The sequence below is a fragment of the Atractosteus spatula genome, chromosome 5, assembly GCF_055471065.1.
Source record: "Atractosteus spatula isolate fAtrSpa1 chromosome 5, fAtrSpa1.hap1, whole genome shotgun sequence".
Lineage (NCBI taxonomy): Eukaryota > Metazoa > Chordata > Actinopteri > Semionotiformes > Lepisosteidae > Atractosteus > Atractosteus spatula.
Genome location: NC_142710.1, coordinates 21673826 through 21700539, shown reverse-complemented (window position 1 = coordinate 21700539; position 26714 = coordinate 21673826). Strand labels below are relative to the sequence as shown.

Here is a 26714-nt window from a genome sequence, read left to right as displayed (position 1 = left end):
TGTAAAGAGGCTGTTTGTTGAGTGACTACATTTAAATTACTGAGCCTCACAGAACATGTTAGTCTTGTATACCTTTTTTCTGTGCCTGATGTACAGTAACTTATTAGATGAACAACATTTTCTGTAGTGCATTAATAAATATTAGTTTATGACACTGGATGAATCATTTATGATAGAACAGTATTTTCAGAATAGCTGTTGTGTGGAATATCCTGAAAATTTCTCAATCTATATAATTAGAATATTGAAGTACTAGCCTTAGAAAATTGCGGTTGTCTTTGATCCCAGAAGGGAGGAAAATACAGCAGTGAATAATGTTAGTTTTAAAGTACCCAAAAAACTGCATTTGCTTTAATTTGAAGCAGGCGAGGTTGATCCCAAGGAGAGGCTAGCTCGACAGAGGAAGCTGCTGCAGAAGAAGCTTGGACTCGACATGGGAGCAGCCATTGGCATGGACACAGAAGAGCTGTTCAACGATGAAGACCTGGATTACACTCCATCCTCAGGGCCTGCAGGCAATAAACTCCCTGGAGGAAAAGCCTCTAGTAGCCTTGCCCCACGGAATCACGCAGTAGGTTTGCTTTCACCATCTTTCTTGGAGTTTCTGCTCCTTTTTAATGATTAATGTAAAAATGCACATTCTTTGAAATGTGCAAGCATATCCAGAGATCTGTGAAACAAATGATGTCTTTTTTTTTTTAAAGTGCTCTTAAAATATTTTTGGTCTTCTCTTGCACTCACTTTATCTGACTTTTGTGCGTATTTATAATTTTGCACATGACAAAAAGCCAGTGCATTTTGAAAAAAGCTCAGCTTGTGCTGGTTTTCTAAAAATATGTTCTGTTTTCAGACTATGCAGGCAGCTGAATTAATCGACTCTGAATTTCGGCCAGGAATGAGCAACAGACAGAAGAACAAAGCAAAGAGAATGGCAAAACTTGTTGCCAAGCAGAGATCCAGAGATGTAGAACCTAATGAGAAAAGGTAGTTTTTGTGCCAGTATATTTTACTACAAATTGAATGTAACGTGTTTTTGAGTGGGTGAAGTTGAGATGGGCAATTTGAATTAACCAATATCAATTTATGTAGGAGGCAGATATGATAGCATCCTCTCCTGAGGTTGTTCACAGGATAGAACTACTGAATATCGTAATGAGCTTTTCTAGATGACAAGTCTTAGGGTTCTGGAACAGTGTCATGGCAATGAAAGTTGTAGGAGTTTTTCGCATGCATGCACACAGTCCTTTTTATGACGTTCAGATTTCATGGTTTAGTTACAGTGGCTTAGCCTTTTTTTTTTAAATTAGTTAGCATTTCTAAAAAACTGACAAAGGCCATAACCTTGCAAGCAACAACTGCTAGCAATTCTGATCTTTAATTTGCAATCTGCTTTGTATTGTTATAGTAACGACAGCTTTGATGGAGAGCCTGAGGAGAAACGAAGGAAAACGACGAATGTTGTTATTGAGCAACCAGCAACAGACATCAAAGTCTTAATAGATAATGTTCCCGATAACTCAAACCTGTTTGATGAGGTGTGTCACGCTGCAAAACATATTGCCTTTTATGCTATCATTTAAATATGCCTTCTAAAATTGTCAACAAAAGACATAATAGCGTTAATGGTTTTGATCAGACTTCAAATTAATATTTAGATTAGAAGTTTAGCTAGTACTAAAGTAATTGGAATTAACTTAAATGACTTGAAGATTGTAACTGAACCATTTTTCTTCACCACAGATTAATGAGTGGCCGTTGGAGAGCTTTTGTGATGAACTTTGTAATGATTTATTTAATCCATCATGGGAGGTAAGGATTTCATCACTTTACATGTTTCTTGAAGAATTTACTAAAGCATCAATTAGATGCAACGTATAGCATTTAATTTGTCTGTGTACTATCTTGCAAATTGTCTTTTAGTATGTGAAAGCCTGCAGCTAAATTTGTATTTGCCTTTTTAGTCCTGGATCTATAGGAATCTCTTGGCTTTTTTTTTTCTACTACCGTTGTTATTATTTTTAGATTCGTCACGGTGCAGGAACAGGTCTCAGGGAGATACTTAAATGTCATGGTACTGGTGGTGGAAAACTGGTTGACAGCACTCTAGAGGAGGTAAGGTTATCCTGATATTCACAGTTACCTATCAGTTTTGCCATTTTATTGGTAATTGCATACGCTGTCGCTGAAACCCATGATTCGGTCCTGACGAACACCACACAATTGCTGATGGTGGCCCTTGAATAGCGATTTTCATAGTTTCTGCGTAATCACCAGTTATACTTTAGGAATTCAGTTTAATTTCTGCTTTGACCTTTCAGTTTTAATACTGAAGTAGTACAAGAAGGAGTTGGTTTGTAAGTTGCTGAAATAACTGAATTTAATGCTAAAAAATCCTTTTTATTCATAAAGCGTTCAAAAGGGGAATTAAATTTGTCCAGGTCAGATGAGCACTAGATATCTGTGGTAAATTGTGCTTCAAATAACATCAAATAACCTGATGTTTACTGTATCTCTGGAATGTGTCAATGCAAGAAAGAAAAAATTGAATTTTTTCTGTACATAACCTACCTCCTCTTTCCTCCCCAGATGACTCGGCAGCATCAGGAGTGGTTAGAAGATCTTGTTATTAGGCTACTTTGTGTCTTTGCACTCGACAGATTTGGAGATTTTATCTCTGACGAGGTAAGGTGTAGCTGTATTTAGATCGATTGTAAGTTGTTGTTTTTTATGTCTTGTCTTAATGTCTTTAAACATTACTTTGGTTATTGGTATCTAATGCATCTGAGGATCTCATTCATCTGTTTCACAAAGAAGCCAGGGTATCGGTGTATTGCAAGTTGTTACATTATTCTAGGAACAAAGTTATACCAAGTGTAGTTTTTTGGTTATAAAGCTGATCCTGGATATTCTCCCCCCCCCCCACAATGAAAGGTGGTGGCGCCAGTACGAGAGACCTGTGCCCAGACTTTAGGAGTAGCTCTGAAGCACATGAATGAACTTGGGGTGGAGAGAACAGTGGATGTTCTCTTGAAGCTGCTGACAGAGGATCAGTGGGAAGTGAGACATGGCGGGCTTCTTGGTATAAAGTATGCCTTGGCTGTTCGACAGGTAAGCGCGTAGTTGTTAGCTCTGTTCACACAACTGGAGGCCTTCAATTGGGCAGCTTGGGGTTTATTGTATCTTTAAGCTCAAATAACAAATTCTTCTCTGTCAATTTCATTTTTATTGGACCTTCCTGTTTCTAAAGCAGCCAATTGGCATTTAGAGGTAAACAGAAAAAAGCTGAGAAGCAATTTGCCTTTTTTGCTTTATTTACCCAGTCTGACTGAGTTGCTTTATACAGAGCCTTTCAACTACTAGGTGTCAATGTATTTGTTAAAGCTGTGCTATATATATGTAGTTTATATCCTTAATATCTTTTAGTGATTAAATATTAGGGAGTGGGATAATATTGCTAATGTCTTGTATGTTTGCTGTGAAGCACACACCAGACCTTAATTCAGTATAGTTTTTGAGACTGCAAGTATAGTACCAGTCACTTATTACACAATCATTTAGGCTGTGTTTTTTTTCCTGCGTTTTCTGTCACTGCCACTGTACAGTGGTTTGTACACATTTTACATTAAATGAAAATCCTTTAGCTTTGTCTCCTAAAATCCAATGATTTTTTTTTGTGTTTTATAGCAAGCTCACATGTGCTTTACTTATTTGAAATAGCCTGTTGCCAGCTTTGCATGTCTTGCGTGCTCCTGTTCCAGGATATGATTGGGGCCCTGTTACCCAAAGTGCTGCCCGCCATCACAGAGGGCCTGCAGGACCTGGATGACGATGTCAGGGCTGTCGCTGCAGCAGCTCTCATCCCAGTTGTGGACGGTCTGGTTCAGCTTCTGCCCTCTAAGGTTCGTTGCTCCAGGTTTGAAACAATATGTTTGGTTGAGGAGGAATGCATTTTGAGAAGTAAATCAAAAAAATACATTGAACGCTTAACTGACATGAACTCTGTTGAAGGTGCCCTTCATCGTCAACACGCTGTGGGATGCTCTTCTTGAGCTGGATGACCTGACGGCCTCCACCAACAGCATAATGACTCTGCTGTCTTCACTGCTTACATACCCTCAGGTCCGCCAGTGCAGGTAAGGCCCCATACTTACTGTATTAGCACAGTCATAGGTGAACATTTGACAATTGCAACACAAGGAAACAAATTGATCTTTTTTTATAATTTAGTGTGGGTGCTTGACCGATTTTCTTCTTTGCAGTATTCAGCAGTCGCTCACAGTGCTAGTCCCTCGTGTCTGGCCATTCCTGCGGCATACTATATCATCTGTTCGCAGAGCCGCATTGGAAACCTTATTCACTCTCCTGTCAAAAGATGATCAAGTAAGTGCTTTTTGTTTGGACAAAGAGCAAAAGACATTTGCTCGAATACCTGAAAACAGTGTTCTTGGGTGTAACAAAGACCTGTTGGTTTCAGAGCTGTGCTGTGTGGCTCACCCCAATACTCCAGGATATGCTCAGGCACATCTTCCAGTCCTGCATACTGGAAAGCAACCAGGAGATCCTGGACCTCATTCAAAAGGTATGTTAATAAAATGCTCTTCAGAAGGTGTGCCTTCAAAGTTATGAAGCACAGACTGCTGTTTATTTTTGTTTTCAGGCCAGCTGTCTTGTGCTTATGTTCATTTCAAGAAGGATTTTATTTGCTTAATTGTTCAAAAGAAAGCTCATGATGTAGAGTAATACAGTATTTTTTTAAAAGAGTTTGGCATACATGAAAATGCATATGGTTTCTAGAAAAAAACAAAACTACATGATTGCCTTTTCTTAAATCTGTAGGATGCATAGGTGTATTTATGTATTAAACCTTTGCTTGGTTCTTCAGGTGTGGACTGAGTTAATACGACAGGCTCCACAGCAGTATGTTGTAGCAGCCAGCTGCCCGTGGATGGGAGCCTGGCTGTGTTTAATGATGCAGCCTTCTCACATGCCAATTGATCTCAACATGCTGTTGGAAGTCAAAGCCAGATCCAAGGTAAAGACGAAACTTCATTGCCTGCCATATGGATTCCAGAATGAAATCTTTTTTTTTACCAAAGGATTGTTGTTCTTTTGCGGAATAGGAAAAGACTGGCTTAAAAGCACGGCAGGGGCCCAGTCAGGTGAAAGAGACGATCCAGGAGTACATAGCTGGGGCTGACACAGTGACAGAGGACCTAGCCACTAGAGATTATGTGGTCATGCGTTCCCGCATGATGGCAGCAAAGTGAGTGGTGGTTTTGTTTTACTTGAGGGGTGGTTTAGTGTTGTGCACCATTATACCTAGTTTAATGCCATTTTTGTGTTAAAAAGAAAACTTATTTTATTTTTTTTAATACGTTACCCATGCATGGTGACTGCCTGTTAATACACAGTTTTATGGATTTTGATTTTGGAAGCATGTTGTATTCACAATTTGTTTTTTTTAGTAATTGCCTTCTCTTGGAATTAACTGAAACGACTTGACTTTTATAAAATGGAAAATTGTAAAACCACAGGGTCCTGAACATGCTGTTATTGGTGCGAAACTAAACATTTGATTGTCTTTTCAGAATCAGTTCAGTGTAATCTCTGTATTCATCTGTAATCATCTCATTAAATTAACATTAAAATTCTGTTTTAACATTTAACACTAAAATGTTCTGTTAAACATTCACTGTTGACATGAGAATTTTCAACTTGTTTTTCCAAATTGTTAGTTATACAAGATGTGTGTGGCATCTAATGTTGTATGTACTGCATTTTGCAGGTTGCTCGGAGCACTGTGTCAATGTATATGTGACCCCGGGGTTAATTCAACAAGCCAGGAAATAAGGCCGGCTGAGTCACTGGCTCAGCTGCTGCTTTTCCATCTGAACTCCAAGTCTGCACTGCAGAGGATTGCTGTGGCCCTAGTGCTGTGTGAGTGGGCAGCACTGCAGAAGGTGAGTGGATGGCTAGTGTGATACCTGACCTCATCATACAGATCTTGTATGAAATGTGTCAGATGTTAGACAGCTGCCATAATGGTTAACTGAAGTCTAAAGTGATAGGTTTTGCAACCTGGGGACTGACCTAAAACTTGACCTTATTTTTCTGGAACATAGTTGAACTTGTCTTTCCAAATGACAGAAATTGCTTTAGTTTATTACAAATGAAAATACAGGTTATCATGGCTGAAATGAAACTGACTACATACCCTGGAGAAAAATAGTATGTGGGAATGAATACATTTCTATAGCGTGTATTTTAAAATTTGTTGAAGCAACTGAGTAAGTTGTATGCTTGTTGTTTCTTGCACACCACCGTTTAAAAGAAAAAGAATGGTAATGTGGATTTTTCTCAAACGCATCCTTTTCAGCTTGATTAAACTTCTTCTCTTTTTTTTTTGCTCACAGGACTGTAAGACTGTCTCCAGTGCGGTGCAACCACGGCTGCTTGCCATTCTGTCGGAGCATCTGTATTACGATGAGATTGCCATTCCTTTTACCCGAATGCAGAATGAGTGCAAGCAGCTGATCGCTTTACTATCTGATGCGCAGATTGATGTCAGGAACAGAGTCAACTGCAGTGTGTTTACAATAGATCAAGCTAATGAGCTGGTACGTGCTGCAAGATGAGGTCAGGAGGTGCCCAAACAACTTTTTTTTTTATGGTTGTGCCATTGCATTAATCAAAGTTCAGTGCCGTAATGTTATAATAAACACTTCTCTGCTGTTCATAATGAAACTGCTCGTCAGGTGTCCAGATTAACAATCTTTCAAGAGGCTGCTCAACTGCACGCGACGGAGCAGTGCTATGTGCTGTTCGTTATGTACCTAATAGCCTGACGGAGGTATTGCAACAGTAATTTTAAAATCTGAAATTAAAATGATAACATTTGTGATGGCATCTGTTGGATGTGTATAAATTATTCTCAGTCTTTTAAGTACAAGTTATTGAAGGTAGACTTAGATGCACAGTTATAGACCATGCAATATTAGCCATGAAATTGAACGGGGAGCTTAGATGTGCTGTAGAATTTTGTAGGTTTGTTTTTGTGGTGTTTATACAAATTCTAATGCTTTATGCATAAATGTCCTGTTGTAAACCATTTGATTTGATGACATGTCGAAGTCCCTTTGCTTTTCTTCAAGAACCTGGTTCTACTGCTTTCTGTTTGGAACAGGTCACTACCATCTTTAATGAGTCCACAGCGGCTCTAAACCTGAAGTCTAAATCCTGCCAGCAGCTGGACAGCAAAAGGCAGCAAGTTCAGATGACTGTGACAGAGACTAACCAAGAGTGGCAAGTCCTCCACCTGCGGGTTCACATGTTCACCGCCTGTGCGATCGTCAACCTCCTGCTGCTGCCGGACAAGCTGAATCCCGTGATCAAGCCTCTGATGGAGGCGGCAAAAAAAGAGGAGAACACCCTCGTACAGAGCTACGCTGCCACCTTCATCGCCAAGCTGCTGCAGCAGTGCATCCACCGGACGCCCTGCCCCAACCCCAAGATCATCAAGAACCTCTGCAGCTCTGTGTGCGTGGATCCCCTGCTCACCCCTTCCGCTGCCTGCCCCGTGTCTGTGCCCATCATTCAGGAGCACTCCAAAGGTACAGCATCCCCCAGAACATTCACCTCGGCTCTTCAGGCGTGAAGTGATCAGGAAATGACGAGGAGGAGAAAAGATGTGAATTTGATGGTTTTTGTGAAAGTGCTTTATGGCTTTATCCATCATGCTTATGTTGCTTATGTGTATTTTTCTTGGAAGTTTCCTTGGAAAATCCCCCAACTTCTTTTCCCAGATTAAAAGGACCTTCTCCATTTCTTTACTGTCTGATGGCGTTTTCAGTGTTGAATTGTGTAAAAGGGAAGAGGAGCTGATAATTATGGCGTAGAGTTCTTTTTAAGCTTTTATAACCTGCCATCAAACTGTGGATTGCCATTGGGCATTAGTGAGCAGGGAGGGACCAGGAAGTGGTCTTGGTAGTGATGGTGGCCTGTATGGCACTTGGAGCCTGAGCTGTTTGGACAAACTGAGCTATGCAGCTGGAGAGGGAGTCAGGGAATTGACAGGATATTTGCTTACTTGATACTCGGTAGGAAAAGGAAAATGCACATCATGTTAGGATGCTGCGTTTGTATTTCGTTTCCATTCTGTTTACTTTCTGATAATTCACTGACTCAGCTATGAAGTAGGGGTGATAAGAACAATGAACAAATGTATAAAAAAAGCAATGTAGAACACTTCCTGTTGTAACATCTTTGCAGTAAGTACTTATCACTGCTGTCTTTGCATTGAGGTTACTATACCTCAGGACTTTCCTCTCGCATATTAGGGTGGTTTGGTTTAGATTTTCTCATGAATCTGCTTGTAATTGAAGATGGATAAATCTCGGAACATTTGTGCTGTACGCCAGCAGATGGCAAAACCCTCTGTGAGCAATGTCGTGCATCATAAAAAAGCGTCCTGTTCCTAAATCGCTGGTGCAGATTTTCTGTTCCCACCATGTTCTGTTGCTGCCACGTCTGCATACTGTAGCACCAGAGGTCGGGCTCTCGGCTTGTTGCGGTCTGTCGGTAATCGGCAGGAATGTGAGGTTTATTTTCTCTGTCGTTTCCTTGTTTTATAACCTAGATAACATGAGAGGTCAAAAGAATAGCAATTGCCTTGAGCATGTACAGCATGGAGGAAAACCGTGTTTGCTGCTGTCAGCACTATGATGCGTTTTAATCACCTTACAGTTTATCCAAAGGAAACCTGCTGAAAAGTGTGTGCATTTTTATTTTCAAAGGAGTTAGTTCTGAAAAAGATGGCATGCACCACTCTGTCAACAAGGCTAAAGGGATCATAACTTTGTATCGGCACCAAAAAGAAGCTTTTGCCATTACTAGCAGGAGAGGTCCTACTCCTAAATCCATGAAAAGCCCAGCGACTGACCTCCCTCCGGGCAGTGCTGTCCCTGCTGAGGTGGATGAGGTGAGGCCATTTTTTTTTTTGCACAGGTATAGCTCCTTGTTCAACACCACTGAAATAATCAGTCATGAAGTTATTGAATTGTCAAACCATTTTCTTTTTAAAATGTAGTAACTGTCTGAGGTGCCTGTTACTAGTAGGATGTATATTACCTTTAATGCCTTCTGAAGCCATCATTTAAGTCATGATTAAGCCCATTACAGAACTGATTACTCCTTTCACATGTATGCAGAGTATTGCAGTGTTTTTCATTTTTCAAACCCCAGTTCAACGGGAAGGATTGTCGTCTTTTGAAGACTTTTCCATGCATATGTGCAAGTTGGTATATGCCGTGTTATTAAATCTGATTGGTATGGAAAGGGCATCGAGTCGCATTATTTTACTTACGAGCATTAATGTAATTTAGAAGCACATTCTTGAAAGGACTCGATAGTCTTTAGATGTGTTTTGTTGTCTCAAATCTTGGCAAGGGATTTACGAAACCGAAAATGGAAATGATTCCATTGAGGTTGACTGACTTTTCATCTTTTTTAGAGTAAAAAGCCATGCCTTGTGCAGAGAAGAGGAGCTGAATTTGCCCTTACGATTATTGCAAAGCATTTTGGCCCAGAGTTGACTCATGGGCTCCCATATCTCTGGGATTCAATGGTTGGGCTTTTAAGGACCACTATTGATGTGACCAATCCTGGTATGCTTTCCTGTTTTATTTAGCACTATCTAATCATTTCAAAGATGAAAAGTGTATTCATTGTATAATCTTCTTGAGATACAAATATTTTATTTATTAAAAATGACATTTAACGTAGTGTATTACAAAGCATTAATAACTTTCATAATCTAATATAGGTATACACTGTGTTACATACATTTAAATTTGTGAGTAATATAAATACTGTTACATGAAGTGTTTTATATTTATATATGTTATACTTTTTAAAAAGCTGCTCAAGGCTTACATGTGTCTCTGTTTTCTTCAGATGTGAGGCTGCTGTTAGAGAAAGGTGATGGAGCTGCTCAGGAGCTAGTTAATTCACTACAGGTTCTGGAGATCACAGCAGGCTCTATGGCCTCTGAGCTTATTCCTTTGGTGAGACAGACCGACATTTAACCCTCCTTCTCTTATATGGAAGTAGTTTTGATTAAAACTTTCTCTACCTGTAATACTACAGGCAGACTGAAATCAGTGCATCTTTTACCTGAACCATAACCCCGGAAGAATTTGATATGCTTGGAATAGTTACTGTGGGATGTTGGGGGCAGAAGTGATAGTGAATAATTTAGAAGCTTGTTAGTGGAGCTTACTGTGGGTTCGTGCTCATATTCATTTCCCTTTTTGTCTTGTAGCTTCTGCAGCACTTGCCCCATCTGTGCATGTGCTTGCAGCACCCCTACACTGCAGTCAGGCACATGGCAGCACGGTGTGTGGGAGTTTTGAGCAAAATCGCTACTATGGAAACAATGAACATCTTTCTGGAGAGGGTTCTTCCTTGGCTGGGGGCAATCGATGACAATACCAAGCAAGAAGGAGCAATTGAAGCAATGGCCTGTATCCTTCAATCCAGTAAAGTCAAGCTGTCCGCTTAAGTGCTTTACCTTAAATACCTTGAATAATGTTTCCAATACCTTCTGAAAACCTAAAATGCTTTTTCAAATGTTCTGCACAATTATTAGACTCGAAACCAAAGCTGTGTAAAGAAATATTTGAAAGGCAGTAGTGTGGTGTAGTGGTTTAGGCTCTCTGGGCCTGTAAATGGAAGGTTACAGGTTCAAATCCTAAGGCGCAGCAACGTCAAGGACTTTGCTTAGATTGCTTCAGTAATGTTTTCTGCTGTATGGAGGAGTGCAAATCTAAGTCAATCTGGATCAGTTTCTGACTAATTCATATGGGTGTAGTAAAAACTGGTTGAAGGGTGTGCTCGGTAAAAAAGGCATTGCAAGTACAGTGCTTATTTCAAGCAAGCCTCCTCTGTTTTAGTAATGCTCTAAAGAAAGAGCCCTATATGTGGCCTGTGCCCTGATGAAAAGCAGTGTGTAATAATTGATGGAGTCATTTCTTAGCTATGACCCTGCCAGGTGTGATGGAGCAGCTGGACGTGGAGATTGTGCCGTACATCGTGCTGCTGGTGGTGCCCGTGCTGGGCAGGATGAGTGACCAGTGTGACAGCGTGCGTTTCATGGCCACTCAGTGCTTTGCCACACTCATCAGACTTTTGCCACTGGAGGTGAGATTTAACTAAGAGCAATCTGGCACGGAGTATAGCTAGAAACAGAATGCTCACCAACCCACTGTTTGCATCTTATGTTAGTTTATATATGAAAAATGTTTTTGTCCTTTATTTATGACAAGGTGTTAAGCAGATGTTCAGAACGTTTATCTCATTGACTAGGACACACATCTTTTTTCATTCAAAGATGTTTGTAGTATTTACTATTATCATTTATACTACCAATAACCTAGTAAAATCACAATACAGTCAATGCTAATATTGAACCCAGGACTTGGGATAATGGTTCTAAGTGGCATAGCACTGTACTGTCTTTAGTGGCTCTTGTTTTCTGGCAGCAAGTTCAGCCTGTTAGTCACTGCTGGTTGATTCCAAGTTGAGTTCAAGATCCATAGGCTTATTCCAGTCTGTCCGAGCCATCATCTTCAAACATTTCCCCTTCTGATGTTGAACTAATTTTAACATCTTCAGAAGTGATCACTACAGAGCAGCCGTTATCATGTAGTCCTTGAATATTGACATAGTTACACTTGTGTTTTGTGGAGCACTTTAAAATAGGACAAGTTAACTCCTTTGTGGTGCACATTGCTGGATTAGCCTTTTGCTATACTCAGGTTTTTAGTTAAAAATAACTATTTTCTTTTTAGAAAGATACTTGGCAGTATCTTCTTTAATAGTAGGCTTGTTATATTGGAACAAATAAAGGTTTATCCCATGCTGAAAGAGAAGAAAAACACAATGTTCTGGCTGTGGAGCTTTATTCTGGTGTCTCTTCAGCATGGAAAAAACCTTTACTTGTTCCTTTGCAACCTACGCATTCTGACGCAGCTACCTACTTGTCTGTGATATTGTTCATTATTTCATTAATGTGATTGTAACCTTTATTCAAATGTTAAAATGTTTTGCCATAGTTTTCCAGGAGATGGCACTATTACAATACTTAATCACATCACATCTGTGGTTGACACTCATTTCAGAGTCCAATGTTCATTGATGTTGGTACCCAGTAGGTGATATTACAAATGAAAACTATAAAATATTCTTGGACAATCTGCAAAATAGTCTTCTGTTCCTCAGAATCCATTACATTGTACTGCAGAGGAGTGTACAGATAACTGTGGTATAGCCTAAATATTTCTCTTTCATTGTTGTGGTTAAAAGATGTAAGAGTTGCATTTGACAGTCAATATGGTTAGTTAGATCTTATGTTCCCTGTTTGAGCTGTGAGTCTATTTCTAATTTGAATGTATTTTGGTATTTGCATGTAAATAGGAAACAGGATTATTCTATACAGAAACAATTTAAATTGCTCATAAAGCACCAAATATTTTAAAATATGTATATTGTAGTGTGTAGTCTTGTAGGTCACTTATTTTATAGTTCTCATATTTACAAAGAAAACGTTTTTCCTAATTATTTTTATCGAACATTTGTATTAAGAAACAGACACATGAAAAAATGTATATTAAGAGAAATTCAGTTAATACAGTGCTTGATCAGGTCCAGCTCATTTGCATCTTGTGTTTTTCCATCTTTCATAAGCTATCAGATATAATATCATCACAATGCATTGTTGAAGTACTTTATAAATTAAGTGCCGGTACGATTTCAGACCTAGCAAAAGAGCTGCACAGCAGGAAGCAGAAAATATATTTTCTATGGGGATATCCAAATGACTCATGACACACTTCTGTTGTGAAAAGACAGAAGGCCACAGTCAGCCTTTGATAGAGGGTGTTAATCAACAAGAACCATGAAAGTCAATTGTATGATCCTGAAGATGTAGTATTGTCCATTAAAATTAATTCTGAACCACTCTCAATTTGTATTCTTTCTGCCTTGTGGATTTAGTTTCAAGTCTTTCATGATATAGCTTTCATCGCAGACAGAAAAATTGAAAAATCAAGACCAAATCAGCTAGAAGTGTTTTCTTTATTCTAGTTCTGTAATTAATCCTTTTTTTTCTTTTTCATATGTATATTTGTAGATGTGTCCATCATGTCTTCACACCATTAGCTAAACATCTGAAAACTGGTTACAAACAGATAAATTCCATGCTGAAGAGAAACAGGAGCATGAAATATACAATGTCCTGAGAAGGCTGAACAGTCAGAATGTTGTGTTTTTTGTTTTTTTCTTTTCAACATGAAATTAACTTCTATTTGTTCCTTATGCAGCCTGTATGCCAACACGGCTCAAAACCCTGAAAATAGGATTATTAAACCATGGAGCTCTTTTTGCCAAGTATTATTCTGCAAGAAAGTGATTTGACATTCATTGTGTGGTTGTTTGATTAACAGGGCCAAACACGAGTGTTAAAGCTTCTGTCCTGTAAAAAGGGACTTTTCTCTCTTCAGAATTCTATGCAAGTCGACTATAGTATATTGACATTTCTGTACCTGCTTATTCAGGCTGGCATTCGAGATCCCCCAAATATGTCTGATGAGTTGATCAAACAGAAAGCCAGGGAACGTCACTTCCTTGAACAGCTTTTGGATGGAAGGAAACTGGAAAATTACAAGATCCCTGTTCCGATTAAAGCAGAACTTAGAAAATACCAGCAGGTGAGTTTTTTTTATTTGTAGCTAAATGTTTTCATGTATTAACAACAACCATTTTTATCATGATGAAAACCAGATTAAAATGGTTTCCACAAAAATGCTTCTGAAGCAACTGTTAAGAACTGAGCATGGACATTGATTGCCATTTGCTTTAAAATATTCTATTTTAAAACCAGCGTCACTACAGAATGATGTTACGTTCTTGTTTTTGGTGCTTTTGAGTGGCATGTTAGCTATTTTCCAATTCATTTGGAGAGCTTCTGTCTCCTGACCATGTTTATTTATGACCTAGAGACAGACGACTCTGTAATTTGCTGTATTATTATTATTATTCAAATATATTGTGATAATCAGCAGATAAGCCTTACATTTTAGAATTGAAATAATCGGTTCTAAAACCAGTTCTAAACTGCAGTGTTTTTTTAATCATTTTTAACACTTCGCCTCAACACCTCCATTTTAATTTCTTGAAACTTCTCTGTAGACCTGATGGTTCACATGCTTTACAAGGATCTTTAGGAGATGATTGAAAGTTCTATAACACTACCTCAACTGTCAGGTAGCTGGTTTACTCCTCTTTATGGTCTTAGGTGTGCATTAATGAAGTTCTTTTCTTCTCTAGGATGGTGTGAATTGGTTGTCTTTCTTAAACAAATACAAACTGCACGGTATTTTGTGTGATGACATGGGTTTGGGAAAAACCTTGCAGTCCATTTGTATACTGGCTGGAGACCATTATCTCAGGTAACCAAGCCTCACAAGCATTTTTTTTGTTTACCCATACGTATGTGTACCCGTGATGGTCGCAGCTCCTAATATTTTTTTTACAGCAAGGTTTTCATTTTGCAGGGCTCAGGAATATGCAAAGTCCAAAGCAGCAGACTGTGCACCTCTGCCTTCTCTAGTGGTTTGTCCTCCAACACTGACAGGACACTGGGTGGATGAAGTGGGCAAATTCTGTGCCAAAGAGTATCTCAACCCTCTGCACTATACAGGACCTCCCACTGAGAGGGCAAGGCGAGTACTGGACGTTTGCTCTCCCAACAAAGACGAGCATATTCCCAAGTTTCTCTTTATTTCTGTTTTTTTTTCCTGAGTTTTTCTTAGTACAACTTCTCCATGTATAAATATCACCATTTGACCGATTCAGGAAAGGGAAATCCTGTTAGATTTCCGTGCAAGTCAAAGATTGTCACTTGCCTTGGGAGATTCCTTTAACTCGGGCAGTTTTCTTGAAAGGTGGCTGCCCATAGCCTTCTTTTCTAGTAATATTTTGCTCTCACTTTTCAAAGTTAAACCATCACTTGTTTTAAACTTGGTCAGGTTACAAGGATAACCTTGATACTTTCATGTAGTGCAGCTGATAGGCAAAAAATATCACAAAGAAAGATAGTCGTTATTAACCAGTATGTCATTTGTTTTGGTGCAGCCAAATAAAAATTGAATTTGTTTTCCGTTTCAGGTTACAGCACCAAGTGAAAAAGCACAACCTTGTGGTAGCCTCGTATGATGTTGTACGGAATGATATTGACTTTTTTAGGTACAATCTGTTCTACTGTCTCTTGCCTCAGGTATTCATTTTTCACAGTAGCAGTTACTGTTATGGCATCCTTCATGCAAAACTAAAACTGTCCTTTTTTTCTTCACTCAGGAATATAAAATTCAATTACTGTATTCTTGATGAAGGCCATGTCATCAAGAATGGAAAGACCAAGCTCTCAAAAGCAGTAAAACAGTTAGCGGCCAACTACAGGATTATTCTTTCTGGAACACCAATCCAGGTAACTACAGCTGCACACCAAATGTGCAAATGTGTGCTAGAGTTGGCTGTGACATACTGCATTAAACATCCAGAACCATCTTTGAGAAATCCTTGTGACTGTGTGTGTGGTATATAGCAAAAAAAGCCAGTTTTGAACAGAAGAGAATTCAACCATGTGATGCCACAGAAGAATGTTATTTGGTAGTATACAGAGTTGTGTGAAAGCTTTACTGTTTTCAGATGTGCCAGCTGATACTATACTACATTGTGAAAAAAAATAGGTATTGGATCAACAGAAAAAATATTTAAATCCTTTTAGACTTTGAAGTTTGGTTTTAACAATCAATTTTTAGTTTTTATGCTTTTTATAAATGGTTGAAGAAGACACTGTGCTGAGTGAAGAATTGTAATATTGGATTTATGCTGTTGTGTTGCTAATTATTAAGAGCTCTTTCTGAGGAGCAGGTACCTGCTGAGATGCAGCAAAGTTGGCCGTGCTCCCAAGACTAAGATTTAAGGCAGAACGAAAATCAACTAAGGAGGAGGAATTTAAATGCATTTTACATTTCTTTTATTCTGTATGTTGAAAATGGCAAGATCAAAACAACTCAACTTGTACTGGATAATTGCTCAAGATGAGATCTGAGTTTTTTTTTGTTCTGTCTTATCCTAAGTGTCTCTTCTACCAGTAAAGCATCAATTCTTAATTTCCCTTAGAATAATGTATTGGAACTCTGGTCGCTGTTCGACTTCCTGATGCCAGGATTCCTGGGCACTGAGCGCCAGTTTGCAGCTCGTTATGGGAAGCCCATATTGGCGAGCAGGGACGCCAAGAGCTCCTCCCGGGAGCAGGAGGCGGGTAAGCTCTGCAGACCCAACCATACAGCTTGGTCATGGGAGTTGATTGCTTGGAAATGGTCTCGGCTGGTTTCCCCTTTGTGTCTCGGGTTAATAACCTTAAGCAGGAGCGATACCTATTTTAAAGCACCAGTGCCACTATTATGAGTTGCATTTGTGTGTGAGGCTAGTAAGGCAATAGAGTCAAGCCCCTTATTTTCAACTTTTCAAGGTTCTCGGGCAGGAAAAAAAGTGCAAATTGCGGGAAAAGGTGATATAGACAAGTATTCAATCACAAAACGTTCAACATTACACATCCTTTGTGTAAGATTCTTCACAGTAGTGTTTAGTGTAGAAATCCGGATAGTCAACCGCTTCCCTAATTCAGCCCTCGTTCACACGTGAGAATCCACCTCAAGTAATATAGATACTTTCTCCTCGAGGGGAAATGGTCTTCTTTTCGTCTTCCTTTCCAAGTTGGGCTTTAAAACGCATATTCGATTGAAAAAAACGCACAGCGCACACAGGACAACCGTACAGCACAAACACTGAAACGGTAATGGCAGACGGCTGACAGCTGAGGAGGCGTTGTTTTGGTTGGGACTGGAAGGAGAACGACGTACACATCACGGGAAAACGTCATTACCGAAAATACAAAGACGGGGTTCGACTGCATGTCATGTACATGTATGTCGTGTGCAAAGCACAGTTTAGTGCCATGAAGGTGGGAGTGTGGAACAAGTTACCAAGATGCCACCTAATGAGATCCCTGGATTCACTGCCAAACAGGCTAGATGGGCCAAATGGCCTCCTCACAGAGGTAACTTTTCTTCTGTTCTTCTGTCAGGTGTCCTTGCTATGGAGGCACTGCATCGCCAAGTCTTGCCTTTTCTTCTGAGAAGAATGAAGGAGGACGTCCTTCAGGATCTTCCGCCCAAGATTATTCAGGATTATTACTGCAATCTCAGCCCACTGCAGGTTTGTTTCAGGATTGAAGCAGATTACACAGGGTGGCAGACTTTCACAACTATTATTCTTTCTTCAAGACACCACTGCTTCAGTGCAGGACTGGAACCAATGTCACACTAGTTTCTTAAGCCAGAGTTATGTAGAAATATGGATATATTGTATGGGTTTTGGGGGTACAAGTTATTTAGTGATGAATTTCTGATTATTTGCAAATCATATTTAAAATCAGGTTTTGGTGCTTGCCAAATAATACCTTTGCCAGTTGTTGAAATAGTAATGTTAATGTTTTTGATATGTATATCATGTATACTCATAGTGTGTGTGTGTGTCCATACTAGCCAGCTCCTATGAATATAAATTCAAATTCCACTAACAGTCAAATCTGTAACCACCTGTTGCTCAGTGTTTCTAACCGCTATTTTATAAACGAGGAGGCATTGCAATTTCTTGGTAAAGGGCGATACCTGTTATCGCATTTAAAATTTTTATAAAATTCAGAGAAATTGTAATGTTTTGTAATCCTGGCCTTTTCTCAAGTAATGGTGCAGTGTTAAGTTTCATGGAGGTCATAAGCTGTAGATTGCATAACCACTGGCAGCTTCTCCTCTTGTATTATTAATGTGCTGCCGACATCATTAAAACTTCAGCCCCTGGTAACTTTGTATTGGCCACTTTCCAAGCTCTTTAGGGTGCCTGAAGAATAGTGTCTGGCCTCAGAGTGTGCTTATTAATGCCCTCATCAGCCATTCCTTCAGCTTCCCTTCTTTCAGTGTAGGGATTCCCTACCAGTTTTCACACAGGCCGGTTTGTGCGCTTGGTGTCTAGGGCTGAGTTCCAGCACACTGTGTCAGTATCAGTCATTACATCATTCTCGTGGTATGTTTCCATGAAAAAAAACCAACCTCTCATTCGTTCCTTTCAATAAGCCAATACATCACTTAAAACCCATTGTGATTTTCTTTTTTTTTTGGTGTAATAAAACCAAAAGTGACTTAATGTATTTCAGGACATGCCAGTAGCATTACAAATAGAATCTTTTTTCAGAGTGTCTTAAGACTACAAACGGTAAAAGAAAAATCAGCCGTGTGAACTTGTCATGGAACCACAGTGTTTTCCCAGACAGTCTTGTGAAATCCCTTTTGGCTTATTATATTTTTTGCCTCCGTCTATGTCTAAAGGTCCAGCTTTATGAAGACTTTGCCAAATCTCGTGCTAAGGTCAGTGTTGAGGACACAATATCTACAACTTCGCTACAGGAGGAAAATGACAAGCCAAAGCTTAAAGCTACAGGACATGTGTTCCAAGTAAGTGGTGTTCATTTTTGCCGTTCTGAATATTTCCAGTTTAAATTAAATCCTTATGGCTGTAGTTTGTAGCATTACTGTGAGTCACAGGTTTGTGTCTTATTTGAATTATTTTCTGTTTATCAGACATGCAACATACATTCATTAAACTTCATTTCTTTGGCAACATGAGTCTGAAGGCAGGGAACTACTTTTAAGAATTTCATATATATACTGTATTGCAATCAAGGTTCATTTCGCCACTGTTTGTGTTACAGTAATTACTGTGCTTCATTGACACATGAAGGCTAGATTTAAATTTGGGAGGGATTGTCCTCTTGTGTATAATATAAAAACCTGTCTTAACAGTGGTGTAAAAAATCCTTTCTTTAGCAATCTGACTCAAACCCTCATCATTTAGAGTGAGAGGATGTTTCAATGGATGGGGTTGTGGCGAGACCTACAAATAAGATTCTCCCAGCATCAGCCTGTGATCTAGTACTTCATACAGTGCTTATTATGTAAAGCAGAATCACCAACTAAATTGTCCAAAAAAGGTCAAATTTCACACTAGAATGAGAGATGTTTTTTGTATATATAAAATTGAAAAGTTTTTTTTTTGTTTTAGACCAGATCGACTTGCACAAATACAAAAGAGGTCACTGTGCACTAATTGGCACAATTTGTATAAACTAAAAATGGTTTCCTTACCTTGGTTATTACTTCATCATGTAGAACGTAAACTCATTAGGACTTTCTAAGCTACTCTCTATCATCTAATGTTCTAAAGTAGTATAGAGCAGATCATATGGCCTGACTGCATTTTCTCTAGAGGAAAATGTTGCTTTGCTATTTTTAAACTGTTCCAGTTCTTAATATGAGGAAATGGAGTTTCCACTTAAAGTAAAAAATAACTGCATGGATTTTCTCTGTAAAGCTGTGGTGTTGTAATGGTAATTCTTTGTTGACTTGTATCCAGTAATTCTTTTCAACTTTCCATAAGGGAATCAGCTTTAAATATGACACAACATTTTAAACATTTAAAATCACAATTCCAAGGAAATCATTTCTTCCGACATATTGTACACAAACTTTGCAATTGCTGGTAGGAACTCTGATCTCCTGACAATGTCAGTATTTTAGGATTTTTTTTTTGCTCTTTCATTCAAGTCCTGAATCTAAGTTACTCTGAGCTTAGAACAGAAATATCTAAATCCAGTAAACTGAGTAGGTCATCTTAAATTCAAATTGTAAATCCCCTAATTCCTTCCAGAAATTCCAAAACCTACTTGTTTTGGCCATGTCCGCTTCTTTTGTGCGAGGTGTTATTGACATCGGGGGGTAATAAATAGCAGTGGGCTTCTGTGCCACAAGATAAGAACTACTATAATGTCAATGGTTAGAAGCTGCTTCAGTGACTGAGGACTCCTTGGGAAATAATTCAGTCTTCACATCCCCGTGCTTTTGAAGATGTCATCTAGAGAATTTTTGTATGTGTGTGGAGGGGGGCTAACATTTGTGCTTTATTTCAATACGCATTTATGTGCTTAGAAGCAATTTCATTACCTCCCCTTTCTTTCACAGGCTTTGCAGTACTTACGAAAACTATGCAACCACCCTGCACTGGTCCTAACTCCCCTACACCCCGAATACAGGCGCATTACTGAACAGCTGTCTGCCCAGCACTCCAACCTCAGAGATATTCAGCATGCACCAAAGCTCTCTGCACTCAAGCAGGTGGGTGGTGGATCAGCGCTTCTCTGTGTGCCTTGAACTGTACACAGCGCATTATATTCATCAGCACTCTCACGGCTGTTGGCACTGCAGAGAGCCACGTCATCCTTTTTATATATGAATCGACAGCCAAAACAAAGCAGAAAACAAGCATTCGTAATGCGTTGAGAGGATTTTGTGGAGAGAATTGCACAAAACGGAACTGTATAAAAGCTTTCATGACGCTTGCCAAGAAAAACTTCTTTAGAAACCTCATCTCTTCCCTTACAAGTCCTTTTGGGTTTTCTGCGTCACTAAATGGAATATCCAGGAGAGATAGAGAGAGAGAATCTGCAAGTATGAAGTGCTGCAGCAGAGACACTTTGCATTTGTTTAATGAAGTCAGTGTGATTTATTGAGGAAAGTTTCTTCATCAATCAACTGCTAGGCCTTTTGCGTAAAAAAAAAAGTATTTAATCTTGTGTATGCATGAAAGAGGTTTCTAGTTTTTGACATCTTAAATTCATGAAGGTTGAGAACAAAAGAGGTGGCAATAGCTGCTTGATGCTGATGTTTGCATGCCTGTGTGCACCAAGTAATTTTTTGTGAGCAGTTTTTTTTAGTTACTGGCGCTTAAAAATTGAACACGTTGAATGTTTTCTTAATTTATTTTGAGCACCACTTTTCTGACTTTTGAATTTCTTTACAGCTGCTGCTGGACTGTGGTCTAGGAAATGGAGGCTCAGCTGAAGGAGGGACAGAGGCTGTTGTTGCTCAGCACAGAGTTCTCATATTCTGCCAACTCAAGAGCATGCTGGACATTGTAGAACATGACCTTCTCAAGCCACAGATGTCCTCTGTCACCTATCTGAGGCTGGATGGCAGTGTGCCGGCTGGACAAAGGCATTCCATTGTCTCCCGGTAGGCTCACGAGTGATCTCTGTTAATGCCAGCTTAAGAAACTTGACCTTGCGTGCAATGAAGTTTGTTACTAATGTGCAGCTATGATGGCATTTCTGTGTAAATATCACTTCTTCATAGGAGTTTACCTACCTTATTTTTTTATTGATGATGAAAACATTTAAACATTTTTAGGATTATTGCACGCAATGCAGGCTTATCTCAGAAGTAGCTTAATGTTTTGTTTTTTACACCTTGGTTTTGTTTCCAAACATTTGTTTTCTCAATCTGCTTCTTTAGATTTAACAACGACCCATCAATAGATGTGCTTTTGCTTACCACTCATGTCGGCGGACTGGGCTTGAATCTGACCGGAGCTGACACTGTGGTGTTTGTGGAGCATGACTGGAACCCTATGAGAGATCTGCAGGCCATGGATCGAGCCCACAGGATAGGGCAGGTACTGGAAAAATATCCTGCCCGCTGTTTGTAATCATGAGTTTGGTGTATTCCTTGTTCTTATTGTCACAGTCCAGAAGGAAACATTTGTTTGTGCTGCTGTGAAATATTAAAGGCAACAACAGTGATCAGCAACACTGTACCTATCCTTCTTAAATTATGACGATCTGCTTCCCCCCCCCCCCTTCTTTCCAGAAACGTGTTGTTAACGTGTACAGGCTCATTACCAGAGGTACACTTGAGGAGAAGATAATGGGGCTGCAGAAATTCAAGATGAGCATCGCCAACACAGTGATCAGCCAGGAGAACGCCAGCCTGCAGAGCATGGGCACAGACCAGCTGCTTAATCTCTTCACTCTGGACAAGGTGCTTGATTTAGAAATCCCTCTCATCACCTCAACATTTCTTTTAGGATGCTGCATCCCTCCATCCCCATCCCTGTACTTGGAGATCTTACAAAAATTGATTCAGTTAAATAAAAACGCCAGTCGTGTACTCATCGCCTTAACTATTGTCCAGAAGACAGTCCTCCTTAGCTGTAAAAGTAGAGAACAACTTGCCACCTCACAATGGTTAGATTTTTTTAACAGGATACCTACCTCTGGGGAAAAACACAGCCTCTCTTAAAAAAAAAAGAACAATTTAATGAAATGTTCACTTGTCCTCAAATCCCTAAAATTGCCAATAACCTATGCCGCATACAAACACAGGCATGCCTTTGGAAAATATTTAATACTCATACATTAGCCAAGTTACTTTATACATACATTGATTATTGTAATTTTAATTGTAGCTACTTTTCTTGTCCCTTTCTTTTAATATTTCTTAATTCTTTCTTTTTTATTTCTGCTTCCCACATTAGAGACATCAGTTTCACACATATGACACCTGTCACTCTAGAAGTATGCATACCCTTCTGTAAATACAACCCTCTGCATTTTATTACTCTGTTCTGCTGCCTTCTACTCTGCATCTGTGTTGCGTGTCTGTATTGTTCATTCAACACATCCATCGGTATGTTTAATTTATCTGCTTGTTTTGTTTCATTTGCTTGTGTTTGTGTAGAAAAAAAGAAATCCCTATCATACACTCCCACACAAATGCATCTGCACACTCTGGCTAGTCCATTTTGAGCTCTGAATGCTGATACTTCCAGGAGACTTAATCAAGGCTGACCCTGAGCATATGATCATAATCTTGGTAACAGTAAATATTCAAGTACAAATTGTGCCGAACTGTAGAATAGTACCACATGAATAAGGATATAGCTGAGACTGAGTTTTGAACACCATGTCATCCTGTCACAAACCTGTAAGTACACCTGCGGTATTTGAAATCATTCACAGATTACAGATTACAAACAGATTACTAGAAATATTTTTCAGGACTTAATTTGCACAGCAGGAGCACTAAGCTTTTAACCCTTTTTTGTTTTTGTTCAGGATAAGACCGAAAAGGGAGAGTCGTCAGGTTCTTCGGGAAAAGCGTCTATGAAGTCGGTGCTTGATAGCCTTGGAGAGCTCTGGGATCAACAACAATATGATGCTGAATATGACTTAGAAAGCTTCATGCATTCTTTAAAATAGCATGCTTGTCTCAGACATGTCTGAATGGCTCACTTGACATCTATTCCCTGCTGATATTCAGCATATAGTGAACTTGTTTAAGTGTATGCAAATATGTATGTTTTGAAAGAAACAGATTAACTTACATATTGATATCAATGTTATGGGTGAGACGTAAGAGGTGTCTTAAGATTTTTGCATTGTTCTGCATATGTACATTTATTCTGTAACTATTGGCTGTTCAACAGAGTTGTGTGGCATAAACTTGTGTACAATGTCAGATGGCTGTTTCTCAGCATTCTTTACATGATCCCTGTGTTTAGGTTTGTTTCTTTATCTTTAAAACTCAGTCTTACATGATGTATTGTGTGTATTAAGTTCATTTTCATTCTTGGACCTCTCAGGACATGTTGATTTTAATGGTTTCCGTTGTTCTGAGACTGAGTCAACTGTAAATATGAAAAATTTCTTCTTCAGAAACAGGCTGGAGTAACACCCAGTCTTTTAAAATTCTTAACAGATACTTGAACATTAAACCCCAATGTTTTAAGTTCAAAGAACTATTTTCTTAAATATGGTCACCAAGGGAGTCATGAACATCACTTATTGATAACCTTCCTTTTTGTTTTTCAATGCAAGAAGTAACTTGAAAACAGACTTGATTCCTGTAGCTGTTTGTATTCAGGAGTGCTGAGGCCAGTGGTCTTTGCCAACAAGGATAATGTTTTCTGATAGATCCCTTGTGCTGTAACTGGTTTTCTTACTCATTTTATAATGCATAGGATTCTTTCAGCTTTGGATCTCAGCTTTTCTTGTTTAATTAAAGAAGACAAATGGGGAACACTCCTTTACTATGTGCAAAAAGTGCTATATATTAAATATTTTGGTGGGGTTTTTTTTTGGTTGGAAAAAGCTGTTCCCTAAGAATTTTAAGCATAAATGCTGAAAAGGTTTTCATCTCTTAATGAGTTATTCTAGCAGACTTCAGAGTGTTTGCTTAAGAAAGCACTAGCTGCAGTTACTCTGGTAAGTCATGGGTAACTATTTCAGTAACTTAAAAGGGAGGGTGTTTTAAATCGCTGATGTGTAAATATTTCTGTAAGTGCTGTTTTGTTAAAAGATGATAGAATTATAATAAATTCTAAAGAGCTTGTCTTGTAAGTTCTAACCTGTTGTTTTACAAGGTTATTTGATGGGGAAAGGTACAATTTATCTGAAGTGTGTGTGTTGGTTGTGATATCAAATTTTAGCTTGAGGGATACATAGGGTTTTGTGGAAATTTTGATAGAGTACACACAGCTTCTTATCCCGTGTAAGGGGAAAAATTAAGGAGTGCGTTAACGACGTATCACTTTATATTATGTAGTCATTTGATTGTGAATTGAGTAAAATGTTATTGACACTGTCACAGAGAACAAGCCAACCCTAGTTATTGATCAAAATTCAATAACTAATCCCTAGTTATTGATCAAAATTCCAAGTTGAAATATTTAAAAACAAAAAACGCTTCCTGCTTTATGATGGCTTTCAGTATGCAAAACTGTTCTGCAGTCTGATCTAGGGATCTGCAGCTGCAGGCAACAAAATATGCTGCCACCATGAGACGTGTATGTTGATTTCCCACAAACTTGCAAACTACTGACCGCAAACATTTGCACAAACGAAATATGTAAATTTGAAAAAATACAAAATCTTTTAAGTGGTGCAGAATTGGAGCTGGCTTATTCAAATCTGGATAAGGTTTACCTTGTATACAAAAGTGCTGTCTTAGAGATGTACTAACATCTGGTATGGCACAGGTTGAATAAGACCCCATGTGACGGAATTAAACCTTAAAACATGGACAAAAAAGGTTCCATCTTGCTGTTACTATTCAAAAGTGAGTAAATACATATGTAAACTTTTAAGGATAATTTTTAAGGTTCTCCTTTTTTTTTAATACACAAAATGGCAACAAACTCATGTTTCTGTTCTTTCTCTATTGGTATTTGTCATTGATATTAAATTCCTCATCCTTACATCCAGGCAATGAGATTTTTAGTGCTGGATGTTTGTTTTCCAGTGTTGGCTATTAATATGAACAAGTGCCTCAGCTCTGTGGATCCTGTTGAAGCTAAGCATTTACACCTTACATTGGTAAAACTGAGCAATTAATTAGTGAAGATTAATCCATAAGAAGCAAAATGTGATGCTCTGATAAGAATAGCACGATGGTGCCTAAAAATCAAGCAAAGACATATAAATATTGTAAGTAGCTCAAGCATTTCTTTATTCAGATAGAATTTATTCAGGTTCTGATCCTAATGTTTCCTCGTGAATTAAGGCTGTGTGCAGAGTGGATTTGGTTTTCAGTCTTCTCTAATGCTTCCAGGCCTATTGCTGTTATGTGTGTGGCACAATCTATATATAGTGCCACTGTCTTAAAACAGATTTTTTGCGTGGGCTGTTTTATTACTGGCTGTCTTGTGAAAAGATACTTTTTTTTTTTAAATCCATTTGAGGGTGTTAATTGTCTGGCCAGCTTCCCAGAGACATTAAAGAGCTATCACTTCTAATCTTCCATTTTGAATTGTGCACAATGTATTAAAAGAAGACTTGAGAAATGGTGCCCACTGAAGCATGGGTAAGGCCATTTTCTTTTGGTTCTGGGTTGTATGATTTACCACGTCAGCTTTATCATCTAATAACCCCTCTAGGCCTATATTACTTGAACCAAGTTCCCTACAATATAAACTTCTTACACTTTTTTGCAGAACTTCTAAATGTTGTACACTTATGACAGTCTTGTATAGCTGGCTAGATAACTGTAGGCCATACTTTGCAATTGAAAATTCATTTTTTAGGCAAGCATATAAACTCATTTTCTTCTCAGTCCGATTTTGATATCTCTCACATTAAAAACTATTTATTAAAAATGTTGAGCACAATTTGGTACATCTTGTATTAATTTCACACACAATGTCCTTTCTTGATGTGCATGTAGCTGAACAGATTGTTCGTTTTGAAAAAGTGTCTGGTGTTTCTAGGTTAGGACAATTGCATTGGTTAACAGAAACACTACTTTCTTCACTGTGAGTGCCAGGGAAAGTGCCAAGTTCTAGTGTTCAGACAGTTGATTATTCTGACCACTCATTGGTTGTTGATCCAAAGCTGCCATGTTTCTTTAAAATTATTTGGCCTCCACATGTTTGGAAAGCAACCAGAAGATTTTTTTTTTTTAACTTCATAACTTTATCTGAATAAACCCATAGGGTTGACCTTGTCATTGGCCTTGAAGTCTTGTCTGCTCAAGTCTAAAATGTTCGGTTCCTTCAGCTATCAATGTAGAACATTCCCTCAAGCCCCAGAATGTATCTTATTGCTCGTCTGCACTGATTCCAGAGAACAAGTATCTTTTCTATAACATGGTGACCACAATTGTATACACTATTCTAAATAAGACCTTACTAGTATATTATACAGTTTT

The 26714-nt window shown here is 38.7% G+C and overlaps 1 protein-coding gene across 2 annotated transcripts in view; it reads left to right on the top strand.

Moving 5' to 3' along the window:
* The window catches only part of btaf1 (B-TFIID TATA-box binding protein associated factor 1), a 28093-nt gene extending 3677 nt beyond the window's left edge, over positions 1-24416 (top strand). Inside the window, exons 5-38 of one of the 2 annotated variants that reach the window (XM_088917665.1) lie at positions 366-571; positions 851-984; positions 1406-1535; positions 1741-1809; positions 2023-2112; positions 2587-2682; positions 2932-3108; positions 3759-3899; positions 4009-4133; positions 4260-4380; positions 4475-4579; positions 4883-5032; positions 5121-5263; positions 5786-5960; positions 6414-6617; positions 7184-7610; positions 8793-8977; positions 9509-9662; positions 9952-10061; positions 10319-10520; positions 11048-11196; positions 13611-13763; positions 14383-14504; positions 14610-14777; positions 15223-15300; positions 15412-15541; positions 16240-16381; positions 17207-17337; positions 18507-18632; positions 20196-20348; positions 21034-21245; positions 21525-21684; positions 21879-22049; positions 23126-24416. In XM_088917665.1, coding sequence (XP_088773791.1) covers positions 366-571; positions 851-984; positions 1406-1535; positions 1741-1809; positions 2023-2112; positions 2587-2682; positions 2932-3108; positions 3759-3899; positions 4009-4133; positions 4260-4380; positions 4475-4579; positions 4883-5032; positions 5121-5263; positions 5786-5960; positions 6414-6617; positions 7184-7610; positions 8793-8977; positions 9509-9662; positions 9952-10061; positions 10319-10520; positions 11048-11196; positions 13611-13763; positions 14383-14504; positions 14610-14777; positions 15223-15300; positions 15412-15541; positions 16240-16381; positions 17207-17337; positions 18507-18632; positions 20196-20348; positions 21034-21245; positions 21525-21684; positions 21879-22049; positions 23126-23269 — 5183 coding nt within the window. In that variant the 3' untranslated portion in view covers positions 23270-24416. Of the gene's footprint in view, positions 1-362; positions 572-850; positions 985-1405; positions 1536-1740; positions 1810-2022; positions 2113-2586; positions 2683-2931; positions 3109-3758; positions 3900-4008; positions 4134-4259; positions 4381-4474; positions 4580-4882; positions 5033-5120; positions 5264-5785; positions 5961-6413; positions 6618-7183; positions 7611-8792; positions 8978-9508; positions 9663-9951; positions 10062-10318; positions 10521-11047; positions 11197-13610; positions 13764-14382; positions 14505-14609; positions 14778-15222; positions 15301-15411; positions 15542-16239; positions 16382-17206; positions 17338-18506; positions 18633-20195; positions 20349-21033; positions 21246-21524; positions 21685-21878; positions 22050-23125 lie in introns of both variants that reach the window. The other variant, XM_088917664.1, reaches the window with a different exon arrangement.
* The last annotated feature ends 2298 nt before the right edge of the window (positions 24417-26714 follow it).